Source organism: Triticum dicoccoides, chromosome 1A, assembly GCF_002162155.2.
Source record: "Triticum dicoccoides isolate Atlit2015 ecotype Zavitan chromosome 1A, WEW_v2.0, whole genome shotgun sequence".
In the NCBI taxonomy this organism is placed as follows: Eukaryota; Viridiplantae; Streptophyta; class Magnoliopsida; order Poales; family Poaceae; genus Triticum; species Triticum dicoccoides.
This window is the reverse complement of record NC_041380.1, coordinates 496201206-496218430: the sequence shown is the minus strand read 5'-3', so window position 1 is coordinate 496218430 and position 17225 is coordinate 496201206. Positions and strand designations below refer to the sequence as shown.

At 47.4% G+C, this 17225-nt stretch overlaps 2 protein-coding genes and 1 pseudogene across 2 annotated transcripts; 1 reads left to right on the top strand and 2 right to left on the bottom strand.

The window, feature by feature from the left end:
* Window positions 1-306: 306 nt before the first annotated feature.
* Window positions 307-2480, bottom strand: LOC119282388 (fasciclin-like arabinogalactan protein 4). The gene is made up of 2 exons (XM_037562628.1): window positions 517-2480; window positions 307-410 (listed from the first exon to the last, which is right to left on the bottom strand). The coding sequence occupies exon 1, from the start codon at window positions 1831-1833 to the stop codon at window positions 526-528; it is 1308 nt and encodes a 435-aa protein (XP_037418525.1). The 5' UTR covers window positions 1834-2480; the 3' UTR covers window positions 307-410; window positions 517-525.
* A 378-nt stretch (window positions 2481-2858) lies between these two features.
* Window positions 2859-4753, top strand: LOC119307569 (annotated as a pseudogene).
* Window positions 4754-8566: 3813 nt separating this feature from the next.
* Window positions 8567-16828, bottom strand: LOC119282376 (protein ESMERALDA 1-like). Its single transcript, XM_037562621.1, has 10 exons — window positions 16233-16828; window positions 15372-15441; window positions 14749-14816; window positions 14536-14624; window positions 13426-13623; window positions 10183-10387; window positions 9908-10075; window positions 9552-9719; window positions 9286-9476; window positions 8567-9176 (listed from the first exon to the last, which is right to left on the bottom strand). The coding sequence occupies exons 1-10, from the start codon at window positions 16662-16664 to the stop codon at window positions 9011-9013; spliced, it is 1755 nt and encodes a 584-aa protein (XP_037418518.1). The 5' UTR covers window positions 16665-16828; the 3' UTR covers window positions 8567-9010.
* Between the last annotated feature and the right edge of the window lie 397 nt (window positions 16829-17225).

The window sequence follows — 17225 nt, the reverse complement described above, 5'->3', positions numbered from 1 at the left end:
GCCTGTGACGACGGCCGAGCCACCCCCACGCCCCGCCAGCTCACTGCCACCCCACCTACCCCCCGGCCCCTCGCCTCTCCCCTCACCGCCCCCGGTACGCACACCCCACGAGCTCCATCCACCTCCTCTCCACTTTCGCTTCCCAAACTCCGTCGCCCGATTCAGCAAGCAAAATGGCCATGGAAGCAGCTTGCGGTGCGTCCACCAAAAAACAGCACCAACATTTCACAGTGTCGTCGGCTGGTCGCGTGTGATTCTTTACAGGATGGAACGATCATTTCCCCTTTTCCAGCATGACGCGGGCAGTGAAAAGAACGCTTCTTTGCTTTGCAGCACAATCTTCCTCACACCTCGACTCGAGTCATCTAGCTTCTCCCCCCTTTCCAAATGCATTGTGTACAGGTTCACTCCTAGTAATATATATAGCAGTAAAACAAAGAAGAAACAATGGTGACCAAAGCAAGGCAAAAAAGAATCGAGCTCAGCAAGGAGACGGCAATGGACGGACTAGCTCACCACCGGATCTCATACCAGAGGCAGCAGTGCTGGTAGTACATACAACAATGCTATACACCACCGCCCAGTTGCCGTTGCCTTTGCCGCCGACGACGACGGCGGCGAAACCGCGGTGCCGTTCCTGGCCCCGCCGCGCAGCGCGGGGGGCGAGGACAGCTTCGTCGGCGGCGTCCGCGCGCTCTCGGGCGGCTCCGGCGGCATCGAGCTGGCGGCCGCCGGCGGGGGCGCCAGGGCCGCGGCGACGACGGCGGCCGAGTCGGCCCTGGTGAACATCTCCTTGGGGAGCAGCACCTTGGAGACGGCGAAGACGGCGACGGGGTTCTGGTCGAAGACGGTGCGCGTGATGGTGGCCTGCACGACGCCGGTGTCGATGGCCACGGAGCCGTTGGAGCGGGTGATGTTGAGGGTGAAGCGGCCGGCCTGGCTGGCGTACTCGGTGGCCAGGGTCGGCTGCAGCGGGTTCACGATCGACTCCAGCGACCCCAGCGGGTAGTAGGAGTGGAGGACGTGGAAGCGGAGCACCACGGCCTTGCGGTCGGCGGGGAGGGACTGGAGCCGGTCGCCGGCGGGGAGGCTGGCGAAGGCGTCGTCGGTGGGGACGAACACCGTGATGCCGGCGCCGCGCTCGTCGCCCTCGAACTCCTCCGCCACGCCGGAGGCCTCCAGCATGGATGCCGCCACGTTGAACCCGCGCGCGTCGGCGAGGACGCGGGTGATGTTGACGGCGGCGGGGGGGCGGGACTCGGAGGCCGCCAGGTCGAAGCCGGAGGGCGCGATGAGGCCGTCCACGGCCAGCACGCTCAGGTTGTACGGCACGGAGGTGACGGAGCCGAGCACGGTGGCGTTGGACCCGGGGAAGGGCGCGGGCGAGCGGACGACGCCGAGGCCCGGCCCGGCGGCCGTGACGTTGACGGCGCCGAGGTCGGCGGAGGCGCGGCCGGTGGTCTGGAACAGCGTGGTGACCAGCTTCCCGGCGGCCGGGAGGCGGCGGAGGTCGGCGGGGGAGAGGTACTCGAGGAGGACGTGGTAGCGGAGCACGTCGGCGAGGTCGGCGCCCGCGGCGGCCGCGAACGCCGAGGGCGACTGGGGGAGGTCGGCGTTGGGCACGGCGAGCAGCGTCAGCGAGGACCGCCCGGCCAGCTCGCGGGCCACGGGACTGGACGCGAGCAGGCGCGCGAAGCCGGCGAGGTCGGGGAACGGGGCGAGCACCGCCTGGACGTCCACGGCAGCCGCACCCGGCGCCCACGCCAGCAGCAGCAGCCCGGCCACCGCCGCAAGCACGACCAGCCGGCGGGAGATCTGCCCCTGCCCCCGCATCTCGCCGCGCCGCCGGGAGCAGAGCAGCGACTCCACTGACCACTGGCCACTGACCCGAGGAGTGAGGCGAGCCCGAGATGCGGTGGGGGTGGGGGGTGGTGAGCCTGAGCCGAGCCGAGCCCCCGAGTGGAGTGAATATTTCCTCCGCGCTAGTAGTATTTTTTTCTCAGCACAAAAATCGCGGCCGACTGCTAAACAACTGGGGGGTTGGGTTCAGTGCGGGGGAGGTGCAAAGCCTTTGTTGCGCGCGTTGAGATTCGCGTTTTGTGGAAATTGATGGCGGGTGGGTGGGTCTGGACTCTGGAGTGGAGTGGAGTGTAGCAGAGGCGCCAGCGAGGAGGGAGAAGAACTGGACTACACTACACTGCCAGCCAGTGACCAAGCTCCCATGCACACGGCACTATTCGGGAAAAGGCCCGCAATGATGGCGGGCCCGGGCGCGGCGTGGGCCCCGCTGTCATGCTCGGGTTTTATTGCGCACTGTTGTGGCTCTGTGCGGTAATGGTAAGTTTATGAAAACAAGTGCAGGTGGATAGAATCTTTTGCGGGCCCGGGTGCTGATGAGATACTAAGGCTGGTCACAATAGGGAGGAACTTAGGAGTAACATCACACACTCAATACAACTTTGCTTATGTGGCATATATTTAATGAAGAGAGAGGTGCTTGTGGTAACTAGCTAGTGACTAGAGACTAGAGACTAGTAGTAGTCACTTTTAGTCACTAAACCTCCAAACACCCCTGACTAATGGGTGACTAAAACTAGTTTAGTCCCTAGTCACCCCACCCCCAACTAAAAGTGACTAAAGTCTCTCCTCTAATTAATTGGCGGGCCCATCCTGTTGCGGGTGACGCATCTGCCGCCCCATCCCCTTCGCACACAGGCAGGGGGCAGCCGCTCCCCTTTCCACTCCACCGCGTCCCTTTCCACCGCCGCCGCCGCACTCCGCCGCGCCGCTCCCGCGTCCGTACTCCCGCCGCGCCCGCAGCGCTCCGCCGCGCCGCGCCGCGCTCCCGCGTCCGTACCATGGACGGCGACGGCGAACTCTCCTTCGATTTCTTCTCGCAGACGGCGTCTTCCGGTGCTGCGGTGCACCACATCGACGAGGACGGGCGGGGGATGACGCCCCCTCCTCTCCGGGGATCCGCCGGCCGCGGCTTGGTGGCAGGGGGGCTCGAGCGCGGCTCGGTGGCAGGGGGGCTCGGCCGCGGCTCGGTGGCCGGGGGGCTCGGTCGCGGCTCGGTGGCCGGGGGGCTTCGCGCTCCCATCGGGTTGGAGAACATCGACCTCAACGGCAACTCCGCCGTCGCCGCCTCCTACCCCAACATGGGCATGTACACACACCTTTTTCATCCCGGGAGTGCGGCCGGCCATGGTGTGCCCCTCCAGCGGACCAGATCGGACGGCGTGGCGCAGCGGCAGGGTCGTCCACCTCGCCAAGGTCTCCCCCCAGTGAGGGCCCCAGATCGTCGTGCCAAGCAGGTCGTCGCGACGTCGGGACAGGTGGTGCTGGTTCAAGTCGCTCAGGCAGCGGCAGGCAGCACCGATCATGGTAGAAGATGTTGAGGAAGAAGATGAACCAGCTGAAGAAGATGTTCAGGCAGAGGAAGACGACAGCATGCTGAACCAGCATATCCAGGTACAATATTTGTCCAATTGTTGTGTTTGCTTGAATGAATGTATGTTAAGTGGAAAGTAGAAAGTAGAAACTACAGCTTGTTAAGTGGAAAGTAGAAAGTAGAAACTACAGCAAGGTGTTCAGTTTGGACAAATGAAAGAAAATACTTGTTCATGCTACTTGTTCTGTCATATTTATCAAAAATAGTACAGTATCTGAAATAGTACTTGTTCTGTTTTCTCATACATTTTTTTTAGTAGAGGCCAAAAAGCAAGGCTAACTGGACAGACAGAAATACATTGACTTTATGTGAAATAGCTTGTGAGGAAATAGATGCTGGCAATTATGCTGGTAGAGTTTGGAGCCCTCAGGCGTACAAGAATATGAGGGAGAAATATTGGGAAAGGGCAAAGCTGTGGCATCCAGGCAGGGAATTCAGGAACAAAATAACTAACTTGAAGGGCTTGTACAATGATTGGGTATGGTTGTAGCAGCAAACCGGCTGCGGCCGCGGCTTAGATGGCGAAGTGACGGCAACTGCAGATTGGTGGGAGAAAGAAATCAAGGCATTTTTGCTTATATTCTTGCTCCCTCTCCTTCAAGTGTTCATTTTTGCTTATGTTCCAATGACAGAAGATATATATGCTGATTTCTTTCTATTATTTCTTTTGAGGACACACCAAATCTTAAGAAATTTAGAAATGGTAACCCTGAGTATATGCCCCTGTTACATGAGATATTTCATGAGGTCGGTGTGGATGGTTCATCTGCTTATGTTCCTGGGACAGAAGATTGTTTGGAGTTAAATAATGATGATGATCTGGATGGCAATGAAGGCTTTGTGTCCAGCCCTATGAGTACCAACACTCAAAAGAGAGGGAGCCGCTCAGAGTTAAGGAGTACAGCTAGTAGTCCTTCAAAGAGAAGCAAAACTTTAGACAACATGCCTCTTACTCAAGGCAAAACTCGGGGTCCATTTGTAAAATATATGAAGGACATTGAAACTAAGTTGGAGAAGGAAAGTGAGAAAACAGACTCTATTTTGCAGGCTCTTGTGAACCAAGGCAATGAAAAGGTTAGGAGAAGTGAGGAACGTGCTCAGTCAGTAAAAAACTGTCAGAACCTTGCCATTGAGTGTGGAGCATCAGAAGAGTCAGTTGAGTACTTTGTTGCTTGTGATTTATTCAAGGAGAAACACAACAGAACTGTCTTCCAGAACATGAAGACCCCTGAAGCTAGGTTGATATGGTTGAAGAGATGGTGCAGGGCAAAGAACATGTATGCAGCAGATGGCGAGATATGAAGGCAAAATGATCTGTGTCAGCTAGTCTTGTGTCTTGAGTCATGTGTGTCCTCTTGTGTCTTGAGTCGTGTGTGTCCTCTTGTGTCTTGAGTCGTGGATGACATGATTTGTGGACTAATGTGGCCTTAATCATTATGTTTCTGGACAAATTATTATCTACCGATCTGTGTATTTGCATGTGTTGATGATATGTTCATTATGTCTGTAGACTTCATGATTTCTATTTGTTTGTGCTTTTCTTGCAGAATGAGGATGAATCTAGTGATGAGGACAGTACCGACCAAGATGATGAGTCTAGTGATGAGGACAGGACTGATGAAGATGATGACTCTAGTGATGAGGAAGAAGAATATACAAGGACCAATAGAGTGCTAGCACTACTTCAGTTGAGGTGGCAGAGGCTCAACAAACTAGGTATGGTCGCCCACATGTTTGGTATGCACTACATGGATCGTTTCATGGTTAAAGGGGAAAGGAGAATTTTAAAAGCTAAAGAGTCTGGATATGAATGGGTAGTGAGAACTCTAGGAAACAGAACAGATTGCTACAAGATGTTTAGGGTGTACCCACCGGTGTTTGATAAACTACATAATCTGCTAGTGGAGTCTTATGGACTGAAGTCAACCAAGAAAATGTCATCAGTTGAGAGTTTAGCTCTCTTTTTATATATAGTTGGATCTCCCCAATCTGTTAGACATGCTGAGAATCGGTTTATCAGGTCCATGGAGACAGTCAGTAGAAAGTTTAACAAAGTTTTGGAATGTATGGTTAAGCTTTCCATTGCCATCATTAAGCCACGAGATCCTGAATTTAGAGTTGTCCATGAAAGGTTAAGAGGTGCTCAGTGGTACCCATGGTTCAATGATTGCATTGGAGCAATAGATGGGACTCATGTGCCGGTTGTGGTGCCACCAAACAAGGTTCTACAGTATTTAAGCAGATATGGTTACTGTAGTCAGAATGATGGCTGTGTGTGATTTCGACATGAGATTCACTTTTGTGCTTGCGGGGTGGCCTGGATCGGTCCATGATATGAGGCCATTCAAGGATGCTCTTAGCCGGTTTGATCACAAGTTTCCACATCCACCTTCAGGTACGAAACTTGATACTCAGTACAATAGTTTTATGCCTTACATTGACATTTGCTAAAATGCATTGCCATGAACAGGGAAATTTTATCTTGTTGACTCGGGCTACCCCAACAAACAGGGTTATCTTGCACCGTATAGGGGCCAAAAGTATCATTTTCAAGAGTTCCATCAAGGCACCATGCCGAGAGGTAAAAAGGAGCACTTCAATTATACTCATTCTAGACTACGCAATGTCATTGAGCGTTGTTTTGGAGTCTTGAAAAATAAGTGGAGGATTCTTTTCAAAGTACCAAGTTATCCTCTACGCAAGCAAACAAAAATTATTGTGGCATGCATGGCCTTGCACAATTTTATTCGTGAAAGTCATTTGGCGGACAAGGAATTTGATAGGTGTGACAATGATAAGAGTTATCAACCTCTCCTTGAGGAAACAAGGAGGAGGAGGCGTCGTAACACTAGGGGTGAAGAAATGGAGCTAGATTCAGTGGATATGAATCGAGTGAGAGATACGATTGCTGATGGTTTGTTCAACAGGCGTTGAGAAATTTCTGATGTTATTTATTTCGTTTCCAACATGTAACGTTATGGGACAATTTTAGTTTTCTTATGTGTGGACAGTTTTGATTTCCTTATGGGACAATTTCATGAGGGATAGTCTGGTGCTTGTGTTGCTTGCGTGAGGAGAGAAAAAAAGGTATTGAGAGCTGCTGTTGCATGGCGTGAGGGAGAAAAGGAACAGGACTTTGCTGCTTTCCTTCCTTGCGCGGGAGTATAGCGGTAGTTGCTGTTGCACAAGGGAAAGAAGAGAGATAAATGGAAGGGAGAGAGAAGAATTTAATACTGAGACATTTAATGTTGACTAGTAGTAGTCACCTTCCAAACAGGGCCTGACTAAAAACTTTTAGTCTGACTACTACTAGTCACATGACTAGAAAGTATCCAAACACCTTGTAAGTTACCGGAACATCACACATTCCAAAAAACAATGAGTCTATAACCTAATAAATATGTCGTTGTATGACACTACACAGATGTTTCTATTCACTATGGAGGTAGTAACATAGTCTAGGAAAGTGTGTAAGTTACTAGATTATATTCTTGTCCATTATGATCAGCCTAACATGGGACGAGCGCGAGTACTCTGCCTGGATAAAAACAGTTTATGAAAGGAGTGAGTAGCTTTGCCGTAAAACGATTTTGATGGAGTGGCTTTGCCGTAGAATGATTGAGGGCGGCTAAGCTTTACCGCGGATTGATTTTGCTCCAAAGTGGCCGCAAAAGCACGCAAGCGAGCGGTGATATACTATCAGCTTGATAAGATCTCGTGTAGAGTTGTATTGGAACCGATCGGGCGTGATGGAAAGAATGTTTCTCATCGGGTCTCCAAAGCTTTGTGTTTGGAATGCACCAACGCAGGAACACAAGAATGGCAGATAATGCGTGTTTAGAAAGAAAACAAGAAAAATGTATTGTGTGATGATTTGTGTTTGGAATTTCTTCTAACAAAACGGGCCCTTATATATTCCTCCGGAACTGTTTCGGCTAAAGGCTTTTGTTCTTTCAAGACTAGCTACAGTCTGTCTGCCTAGATGGATGGAGAGAGATCTTGGATGGAGGGATGAAACGGGGCATGTGAGAGAAGTGTCAGTACGAAAGAGTGGACCAGCCATTGCCATTGCCATTGCCATTGCCATACCTTTCCGCCATGATGAGCCGCGCCTAATCGCCTGCGCCATTCACAAAAGTCCGTAGTAGTATCTGTGACGCCACCTGTTCTCTTGCCTCTTCGGAACTAGGCTGGAGCGTACCCCTCGCCAGCAGCGACGCGCCTTGTTACCAATAATAGAAAAGAACTGGGGGAAAAGCGGTGCTCCAAATGACTATACCAGCCCGATTTCAAGAGAAGGCTATTCAGGTGATTTTGGTTCTCTTTTTCTAGTCCCAACTAAAAAGTCCCTAGTCTCTAAAAAGTCCCTTCCTATTTGTTTTCAGAGACTAAAAAATCCCTAATCCCTTTCTAGAGGTTATTAAATAACCATGTTGCCCCTAATATATAGAAAAATAGCAGTCAAACAATACCATGGGGTGGCGGGCCAATGGGTGCATGGAGGGGCATTGTTGAAAAAGTCTCAAATAGTCCCAAAAAGACTTTTCTTGAGAGTCTTCTTCATTTAGTACCAAATGCTAGTTTAGTCCCTAAAAAGTCTCTCCCTTTGGTAAAAAAAGTCTCTAAAAGAGACTTTTTCTAGCCCCTACACGAAAAAATCTCTGCAAACAAACACCCCCTCGGCTCAGCTGCTCTCCCTTCGCCAGGGCCTTGTCGTTTCACAGGAACGGGCAGGGCTCCTTCCCCAGATTCCCGGTCCCTATCAACGGCCCTCCCTGTGCATGTGAGGCGCATGTGAGGCGCATTCAGAGATCAAACCTTTGCTGCTGACACTGCTGCCAGACTTGAATGTTCGGCCCTACAGCACAATGGAGTGCTCAGCATAGACAAACAAGATATATATATTGCTGTAAACATATTTGTTTTAGAAAACAAGGGTTTATTACCTACTCAACTGATCAGCTGATCATGCACCAATTGATGGTTGGATGCAGTAAGCACGCAGGCAACAAGAAGATATTTTGGCTGTACGGTGACAACGCAAGAATCAAGTAGCACAATGCAATTTCCAACGTTTGCTCCATATTGAGATACTGGTTAAGTGCCAGACCAAAGTTACAACAGAGGGGGATAAGACCCCGCTAAACAAGTCTGAAACAATGCCCATTTCTAGAGCAAGAGGGGAAAGAGTTAGATAACAAATTTACAGTGTTTGCCTTCCATCAAAATTTGTGTACGACAACGAAATTCTAATGAGCCATGTACAAGGGGGGCACTACTGCACTAATCTGTCTGGAACTTCATAAGAGGAGCTCTATAGGTGTCAGATGGATCTACTGGTATGTGTTAGATCTAATCGCTGTATGGTTAGCAGCAAGATGGTCTAAGACTAGGGAATCTGAGGCATCCCTGTTTGGCACAAGCTATACATAAATCAATGTACAACACCCTGTCAGGTATGCTTGCAGGTGAGGTTGAATCGCCACCGCACAGTACACGGAGAATGAACAAATCATACCGCGTGCCAGAGAAATACGTTAGTTTGCTGAGATGCTGATACTATCTAGTGTGTAGTATGGGTTTCGAATGCGTTGTTTTGTTCAAGCGGCACATGCAGTCAGGACATGGAAATGTGTATATCGATTCATTTGGTCTTTTCATCTCGACCCCTTTGGCATCACTGTGTGCTCTCATGTTGAGCAAGTGACGTTTCAATGACTTCCATCTGCATAAAAACGACAAGGCATGACTAAAAGACTACAGAGATGAAGAATACGAGTCGTAAATGCTTAAGCTCTGAACAAAAATGAACTAAGGGTGGTCCAGTGTATTACCCGATACGTGGATTATCAAAGAGTATGGCCAGCCTTCTTTTGTCTGGCTTAATTGTCTTTGAATGTCCACCATACAAGTATCTTCTGTGTCCCATCAGAAAATGAGGGAAATTTCCACCTTGTGTGGTCACAAAAACTTCACTATATGTGCAAACACTATAGTCTAGTGCAGCCATCCTTGAGGAGTAATTCTGGCAACAATGTGTCGTTTTAGAACAATGCCCATATGATGAAATTCTAAAGCTTACAGCTGACAAGACAAATACCTTAAATGAAGCAAGTTCCTCATCTGATGCTAGTGTTTCTTTTGTCTGTAGAAGAGGAAACATTTCAAGAAGAGGAGCCATGGTTTTCTCTGATTTGTATATCTTTCCAGAGGCCAAATAAATTGCAGTCTTATTGCTGAAACCCATCCCACGAAGCATTAATCCAACCTAAAGGTCATGTAGCATAAACATGTAGATCATCAAGACCCTAAACGGAAAATAGTCTTACTAGACGAAAGAAACTGGGCAGAGCATGGACTAATAAAATGTGCTGAAGAAATAAAGAAGTCAAGAGTTTCACTAACATGCATGCTAACAGTGGTGAGCATCTGTTTTCATATTAGATGCAGACATACCTCCAAAGGTGTAAGTGGACATTTCCCGTTCATTCTTATAACTCCTGGCCTTATTACCTTCCCTCTCTTTGTAAACTTCCCTCGCCAACCTATTTCTCTGGCCACATCCATTTCCTTCTTCTCCTCGTCACCACCATCATATACACAACATGAGAAGGCAACCATATCCTGCAAGACAACAAATTAGTAGATGCCTCCAAATTTTCCTAACACCAGAAAATAGTGAATCCCAAGTTCCAAATAATATTAAATAATCTTCACGAAGGAAATCAAACCTCCTCAAAACGAAGATGCACTGCGATATATTTCCCATTGCTTTCAGCACTTTTTTCTCTCATTCGAGAAATTAAAGTCTCCGATAGAGTAGCAATTGGGTTTGAAAATTTTAAAGCTTCAAAATTCACCAAGCATCTCAACCGTTGAACAACAGGTGGGGCATCGAATGAGAGTCGGTTTGCAAAAGGAGAAATTCGGATCAATCTGTAGTCCAGAACAAAGTATAACTTCAGGAACAATCGCATAATAATAAAAGAAGCACATTATCATATTTTAAATCTGAGATATCAAGTGTAATCACTTCTTGAGGTGCTACGATGCAATCAAACTTTGATTCGAGGGACCAAATCAACATTAAATTTCTGATAAATAGTAGTCTATAAAGTATTCAAGCCACCTCTAAAATTGCAGATTCAAAATGAAAATGTGTTTGAAGAAACAAAAAAGAGAAGTTTAGCATGAATAGCAGCATTTGCCTTTCCCTTTTTCCTTCTGAATTGTCTTTTCCCATTTAGCAGAATGAATTTCACCTTGAAATATTAGACATGGGTAGTGTACATTCAGAAATACATCTACATCTAGATTCTTTTGGGGGGGGGGATCATGACCGACTGTGTGAATGCAGCACACTGGGTGATTATAGGATATGTTTCCATTTCACGAAATGTGATGGGCACAATACATGGGCAATTTAGGAATTAGATTAGAAAAGAACCAAATAAAGATATCAGATTATCTAGTTAGTAAAGAGATAATTTAAGGTAGGAATCTGAAGCTAGAGATAAGCTTTATTTGCAAATTAGACACAAGAGATCCAGTCTTGCAGATCAAGTCAGTAGTCCTATATATCAAGGATTGGCGTGTGACCTTTTGAGCAACTATGAGAAATCCAAAGTGGCAACGTTAAATTAAGCTAATCTACTACCCAGGTATTAGGCCTTGCAGTGGCTAGACGAGGGTGGGTTGCCCATTCCCCACCTTTGGACCCTTGCCAGTTCATCCCTTTAACACAAATAATGAAGACCATTTCCAAAAGAACTGTTTAAACTGTACACAGGATCTGTAGGTTCATTCCTGACAAAACAGCAGTATCCAGATATAGGAAAATTGACTTGTTTAAACTGTAAACTAGGTCTTCTGTTTTCATTTTCCTAAAATCTGGAGAAACATCCCTTTTTTCATACATTAACCTAATTTTCATGTGAATCTAACTGTAAAGAGAAGAGTCAACAATTTAACAATCTTCAGAATAATCGTTCAAACTAGGCAGTCCCACTGGTTATGGCACCTTTGAAAGCAAGAAACTGAGTCACCACAACAAGTTGTTACAAGCCAGTTTCCAGTGTAAGAGCATCTCTAGCAGATCCTGTAGAAGCGGTCAAACCTACAGATTTACGGTACAGGCTGAAAAAAACATACCGAATAGATCCTGTAAAATAGCATATCCCGTAAAAAAATTTACAGGCTCCTGTATATTAGAGCTCCCATCCATCATATATGGAGGATTCGAGACGTTTTTTGAGGATCCTGTAAAATCGGTCAACGCCGGAGCAGGAGGCATGCGACGCCGCGTGCGAGCAGCGAGCAGGCGGAGGAGCTCGCCGGCAGCCGGCCGGAGCATCGCCGGAGCACGCAGTGGGCCGGAGCAGGCTGCAGGCCGGAGCGGCACCGTTCTGGCCGGCCAGAGTTTGAGTTGGTCATGCCTCATGTGTGCGTCTCGGGGAAGAAGCGTGAGGAGAAAAAAAATCTTTTACGGTTCGAGTTTACAGGATCTGTTCTGCCCGATGCCTCGCGGTACCGTAAATTCGTTTTAGGGGCTCTTGTATACTGTTTTTACAGGTGGTCTGTTTACAGGTTCTGCTAGAGATGCTATCTCACTAACAAAACTGAGCACGATACTGGTGAAGAGATGCCCCAACCATATTTCATCAATAATTGCTAATATCACAATGTCCTACATTAACTAACTGCATATAGGTCTAGGGATGCAAATTGATTGTTCTTAGGGTACCCTCTGACCCTACTTAATTCAACCAAATGAACAAAATTTCTGAAAGTGATGCGATTTTGAAAACTTAGTTCATTTGGCCGAACTAAAAGGGGTCAGAAGGTGGGAAATACGAAGGAGAACCTGGTTCCAGCGCACCCTATATGCAAAAAAAAATTAGTAATTCAAAAAAAGTTCAAAAAATTCCAAATCTTTTTTGGTATCAAACATGGTCAAGTATTGTAGTCGTATAAAAATATTCGTCGGAGAATGACTTTTATTGCATCCTGGGTCGAAGATTTGGCAAAAAACGCTATATACAAGCACTATGCACGCTATATTGTCGTCATAAACTTGTCTTTTTTGCCCTGAAGTCAATATGAATCATTTCTTGTCCAAACTTTTTATACGAGTACAATACCTGATCATCTTTGATTCCAAACAAGATTTGGAATTTTTTGAACTTTTTTTGAATTACTAATTTTTTTTGCGAATATAGGGTGCGCGGATACCCGAGAGCACCAAGTTCCCGTCCGTCAGAAGGTACCCTAGGGTAACTTTTAGGGTACCCATTTGCACCCCTGTATAGGTCCATAACTAAGGCTAGAAGCTCTTGCAGAGGCATATCACTTACATAGTTACATCGCATGCAAGGGAAGTGAATAACGAAAAATTTGACTTCCTCCGTCCTGAATTAGTTGACGCTCAAACGGATGTATCTAGATTTCTGTGCTAGATACATCCGTTTGAGCATCAACTAATTCCGGACGGAGGGACTATATACATATGATCCCCACTTATTTATCTCAACATGCAAGCATGCCACATCACCATACAGTTATGGATGGAATAAAGCCCACCTCAACATCCACATGGAAAAATACCCACCACCACAAGCAACCATGCATGGAAAAATACCCACCACCACAAGCAACCATGCATGGGAAAATACTTTTCATTCTATTATTCTACTTATATTCAATAAATATTTTACAATTATACATAATCAAATATAATAAGTCGAATGCATTTTTAATTTTGGTTCACGTCTTGTTAATCTAAATATTTATATTCCACACAATCATATCTCATTGAAATATATTGCAACCGATTCCCGCAGCAAAGCGCGGGGTATCATCTACGTAGTTAACATAACACGGCAAAACATATGCATAAGAAACAAGGATACAGCCAAAATAAATTCACACAAGCAACTTTAATTCCGAAGTGACAAGTGATTTGGATTTTAACTCACCTTTCTTCAACTAACTTCGGAAGAACAACATCTTTGTAGTATTTACTAGAAGACCAAGCCTTTATCTTGAAATTGAATACATTGCTTAGATTGTGACCAAAACGCTCCATTATAAAATCAGGCACTTTGTTAACTACTCGAACATCATTCTGTAGACGTTTTACAAAGTGTTCTTCATCATAAATATCCCTGAATTTGCTGTACCCAAAAGAAGACATCAGCAAGCATATTTGTGCTACTAAATCTACAGTTGTATAAAATTTAACTTGAAGGAGCCTGAACAAAAGGCACGGGCATCTATCCAACAAGAACGAATATATAAGTTGTCCAGCACCCAAAGCAGCCCAAAGTCCAGTACTGTGTGCTAGTTCATCTCTTAAATATTTAATTAATCTCACTCTTTATAACCTTAACAGTAAAAATAACCACCGTTCCTACAATGAATTCAAATTATCGATGCAACATGCAAATAAGGATAACAACCCATATCAGTTTTCGCCCTTTTCGGAGTGATACCCTGTGTAGTCAACTACAACTAGCAAGAGAGTGTACAAGCGACTTCATATATGCTAAATTTGTTTGTTTTAGACGAACATACAGAAGGAGAATTGGGGTGTGTGAGATTGGGTTTGGGAGGGGTGTATCCTGGTTCCAACTTTGACAGTCTTAATTGACATGACATTCTAATGTGAAGTTAAGCCTTATAAGGTACTCCCTCCGTCCCAAAATAAGTGTCGCTGATTTAGTACAACTTCAGTACAAAGTTATACTAAATCAGCGACACTTATTTTGGGACGGAGGGAGTAGTAATCAAGCATACGAGACTGAAGAGCAACTTAACTGTTCTAGAAACCTCAAGGTTTGAAAGAAAGAACTGAGTAACATGGTGTTTGGGAGAGGTACATATGACTGACAAATATGGTATAGAAAACAGACAAAGGGACATGTGCATACCAAAAAAAAAGGCAAACATCCAAACAAAGGCCAATTGCTTTGGGCACAAACCAAACACACCGTTATCGAGCAATAATACATATATTTCAGACTTACTGTCAAGTAGACAGCTAGTCAAAAATGTATTTGAGAATGGAGTGGGAGAAATGAGGAGACCTTGGATCCTTCCAAATGCTGTGGAAATGGAAATTCGGGATAATAAGAGTAGCATTTAGAAAACCAGCAATAGCAACCGCATTGCATATCTGGAAACAAGAAAAACAGAAGAAAGAGAAGCCCAAGTGAGTAACTTAAGTTACCAGAAAACAAGTATGACGTGAACAAACATAAACTGTCACATATGAAGAACCATTGAGAAAAGGCAACTACCGATGTCCTTTGTTGATTCAAACCACCATTTGCCTCCACATATATGTAGCCATTTGATTCAGGCAAACCTACACAAGTTATGAAAAACTATCAGGCACCAATTTGGTGGTGCTGTGTCTTGCAAACTGAAGAAGACATCCATGTAAATTCTCTAAAACTAACACGCCCGAGTGTTCCAAGTATGTTAAACTTGGTCAGAAAAGTGTATCAGGTTGATGAACAACTAATCTTCATGAGACTTTAACAACCCATCCAAGTAAATCATGATTGGTCTCAGAATGTTTTCATGCAGTGATGGTAAGTTTTCGCAGGGAACTCACCACAAAGGAGCTGTGCCTAGATAATGGAAAGAAACAAGATCTGACATGATATTCGCATTTGAAAAACAAGAAGAGGAAACGGTGGTAACAGTGTAACTCCTGACCAACAAATCCGTAAGACATCACAGTTAAGTTCCTCATGATAGAATACAAGAAAGCAGGTCTTCTCTACCATAAATCTGAATGCGTTCGGGGGTTTATCGGCATTTGGAAAAAAAAACATATCTCAACGGGATTACACCCAAATAAAGAACGAACATATTATCAGGAAGAAAAAACAAAAGGCAGGTATAGATGGCGTACTGTTTGTCAGATTGTGTATGCAAGGTCGCCAGACACCACCTTTGTAAGTTTGCCTCCATACAGTTGCTAACTACAAAAACATGACAAGGTGAGAGAAAGAAGCGTGTATGCAAAATATACATATAGATTGTAAAAAGGTGAGCAAGACAATTATGTGGATCAAGCAACAGAAATATCATAAAACACGTAGAGTGGAATAAACCACAGTCAGATGGCGCACACTCTTCTTCTATTCAATCAGGCAGGTGTATTGAATTCAGAAGCGCGAGAATTCATCCTCCTGTCAAACATCTTGCGGGAATTCAGAGGTTACATTGCTGAACGAACAGATCAGCAACATACCTTGAGCCTGCAGCTAGCAAACCAAGGTGCACTATCTAACTCAAGCAGTCAAGCAGGACTGACTAGATCATATAAGACGCTTGACAAACCGAATCAAGCTTCTGATGATGAGGAGCCTTTAGTAGTTTGGGTCATCCACGGGCTGCAACAATCACATGAAGCAGGAAATAGCTAAGGAAAATCCGACAGGTCAGCAACCACTCCACTGCCATTTCAGGCTATTTGAAGGAGACCACAGCTGAATTCGAACTAATCAACTTGGACTAAACTAATCTAAATAGATACTACCAGCAACCACTTGCTAATGGCGCGTGGTACACTAACTACATCTGCTAGATCAGTAAATAACTTTTGACACGCCAAGTCAACCAAGCCAGCCCACTTGGTAGTAACAGCGGCACACTTGTTACAGTCACTTAAAACGGCCAAGCATTTGTTTGCGCCCACATTGCAGCCGAAGAAGATCGAAATGCGGCGAGGAAGGGGGCACGGAGGAGAGGAGAGGAGGCGCTGACTAACCGCGTCGGTGGAGTTGTCGGCGTCCATGTCGGGGCGGAGGCGCGCGTACAGCTGGGGGCTGCGGTAGACGGAGCCGGGGGCGGAGCGCGTGATGATCCGCGGCACGACGTCGAGCGGGAGCGAGCCCATGTAGAGCAGCATGGCGGCGACGTAGAGCAGCGGCGCGAAGAGGAAGACGGCCTGCCGCCGCAGCAGCGCGGCGAGCAGCGCCCACGCCGCCCGCCTGGCCGCGGCGCCCCACCCGGCGGCCCCCGCCGCCGCCGCCGCCGCCTCCTGGGACCCCCTCGCCGCGCCGGACTTCCCCGGCGTCCGCCTCCCCGAGCCGCCGCCGCCGCGCACGGGGGACGGGGACGGGGGCGGGGGCGGGGACGGCGTGCCCGGCGCCGCCCCGCCGAAGCTCCCGAGGCGGCTGTACACCTGCTGGCCCTGCATCGGGCCGCCGCAAAGCCGCTGGCCACTCCGGGGCGGGCTAGGTTTAGGGCTGGCTGGCTGGCCCCCCGCCGCGCGATCGCGCAATGGGGACGGGAGGGCGGCCGCGCGACCGGGGGAGGGGAGGCGCGGCGGTGCCGTGCGGGGAGGGAGGGGGGAGGCGCTGGTGCTGGTGCGCGGCACGTTGGGCGGCCTCGGTCGCACGCGGCGGGCCGAGCTGGAGTCCGGTCGGTCTGGGCTTTTAGAAACCGCCCGTGCTACTTTTCGCGAGAGTCAAACCTCAAACGGAACCATAAAAGGGGAGGAAAGAGACGGGGCGCGGCGATCTCCAGCCGCATCCGACGGCGCAAAACCTGACCGCGATGAGCTTACGAATCCGCACTTCCATCTGCACTAGTAGAGCAGCTCCAACGTCTCTAAAATAACCGCCGTTGGGGCAATAAAAACCTCTTCACCAGTTCTTGTAAATTGACTTTATCTGTTTTAGAAGATCCCGTAAAAGGCTCTTTCTCCCTGCTGATTTATGAGAAGATAGCTTTTTCGTATTGTCTGATGAGACTGCAA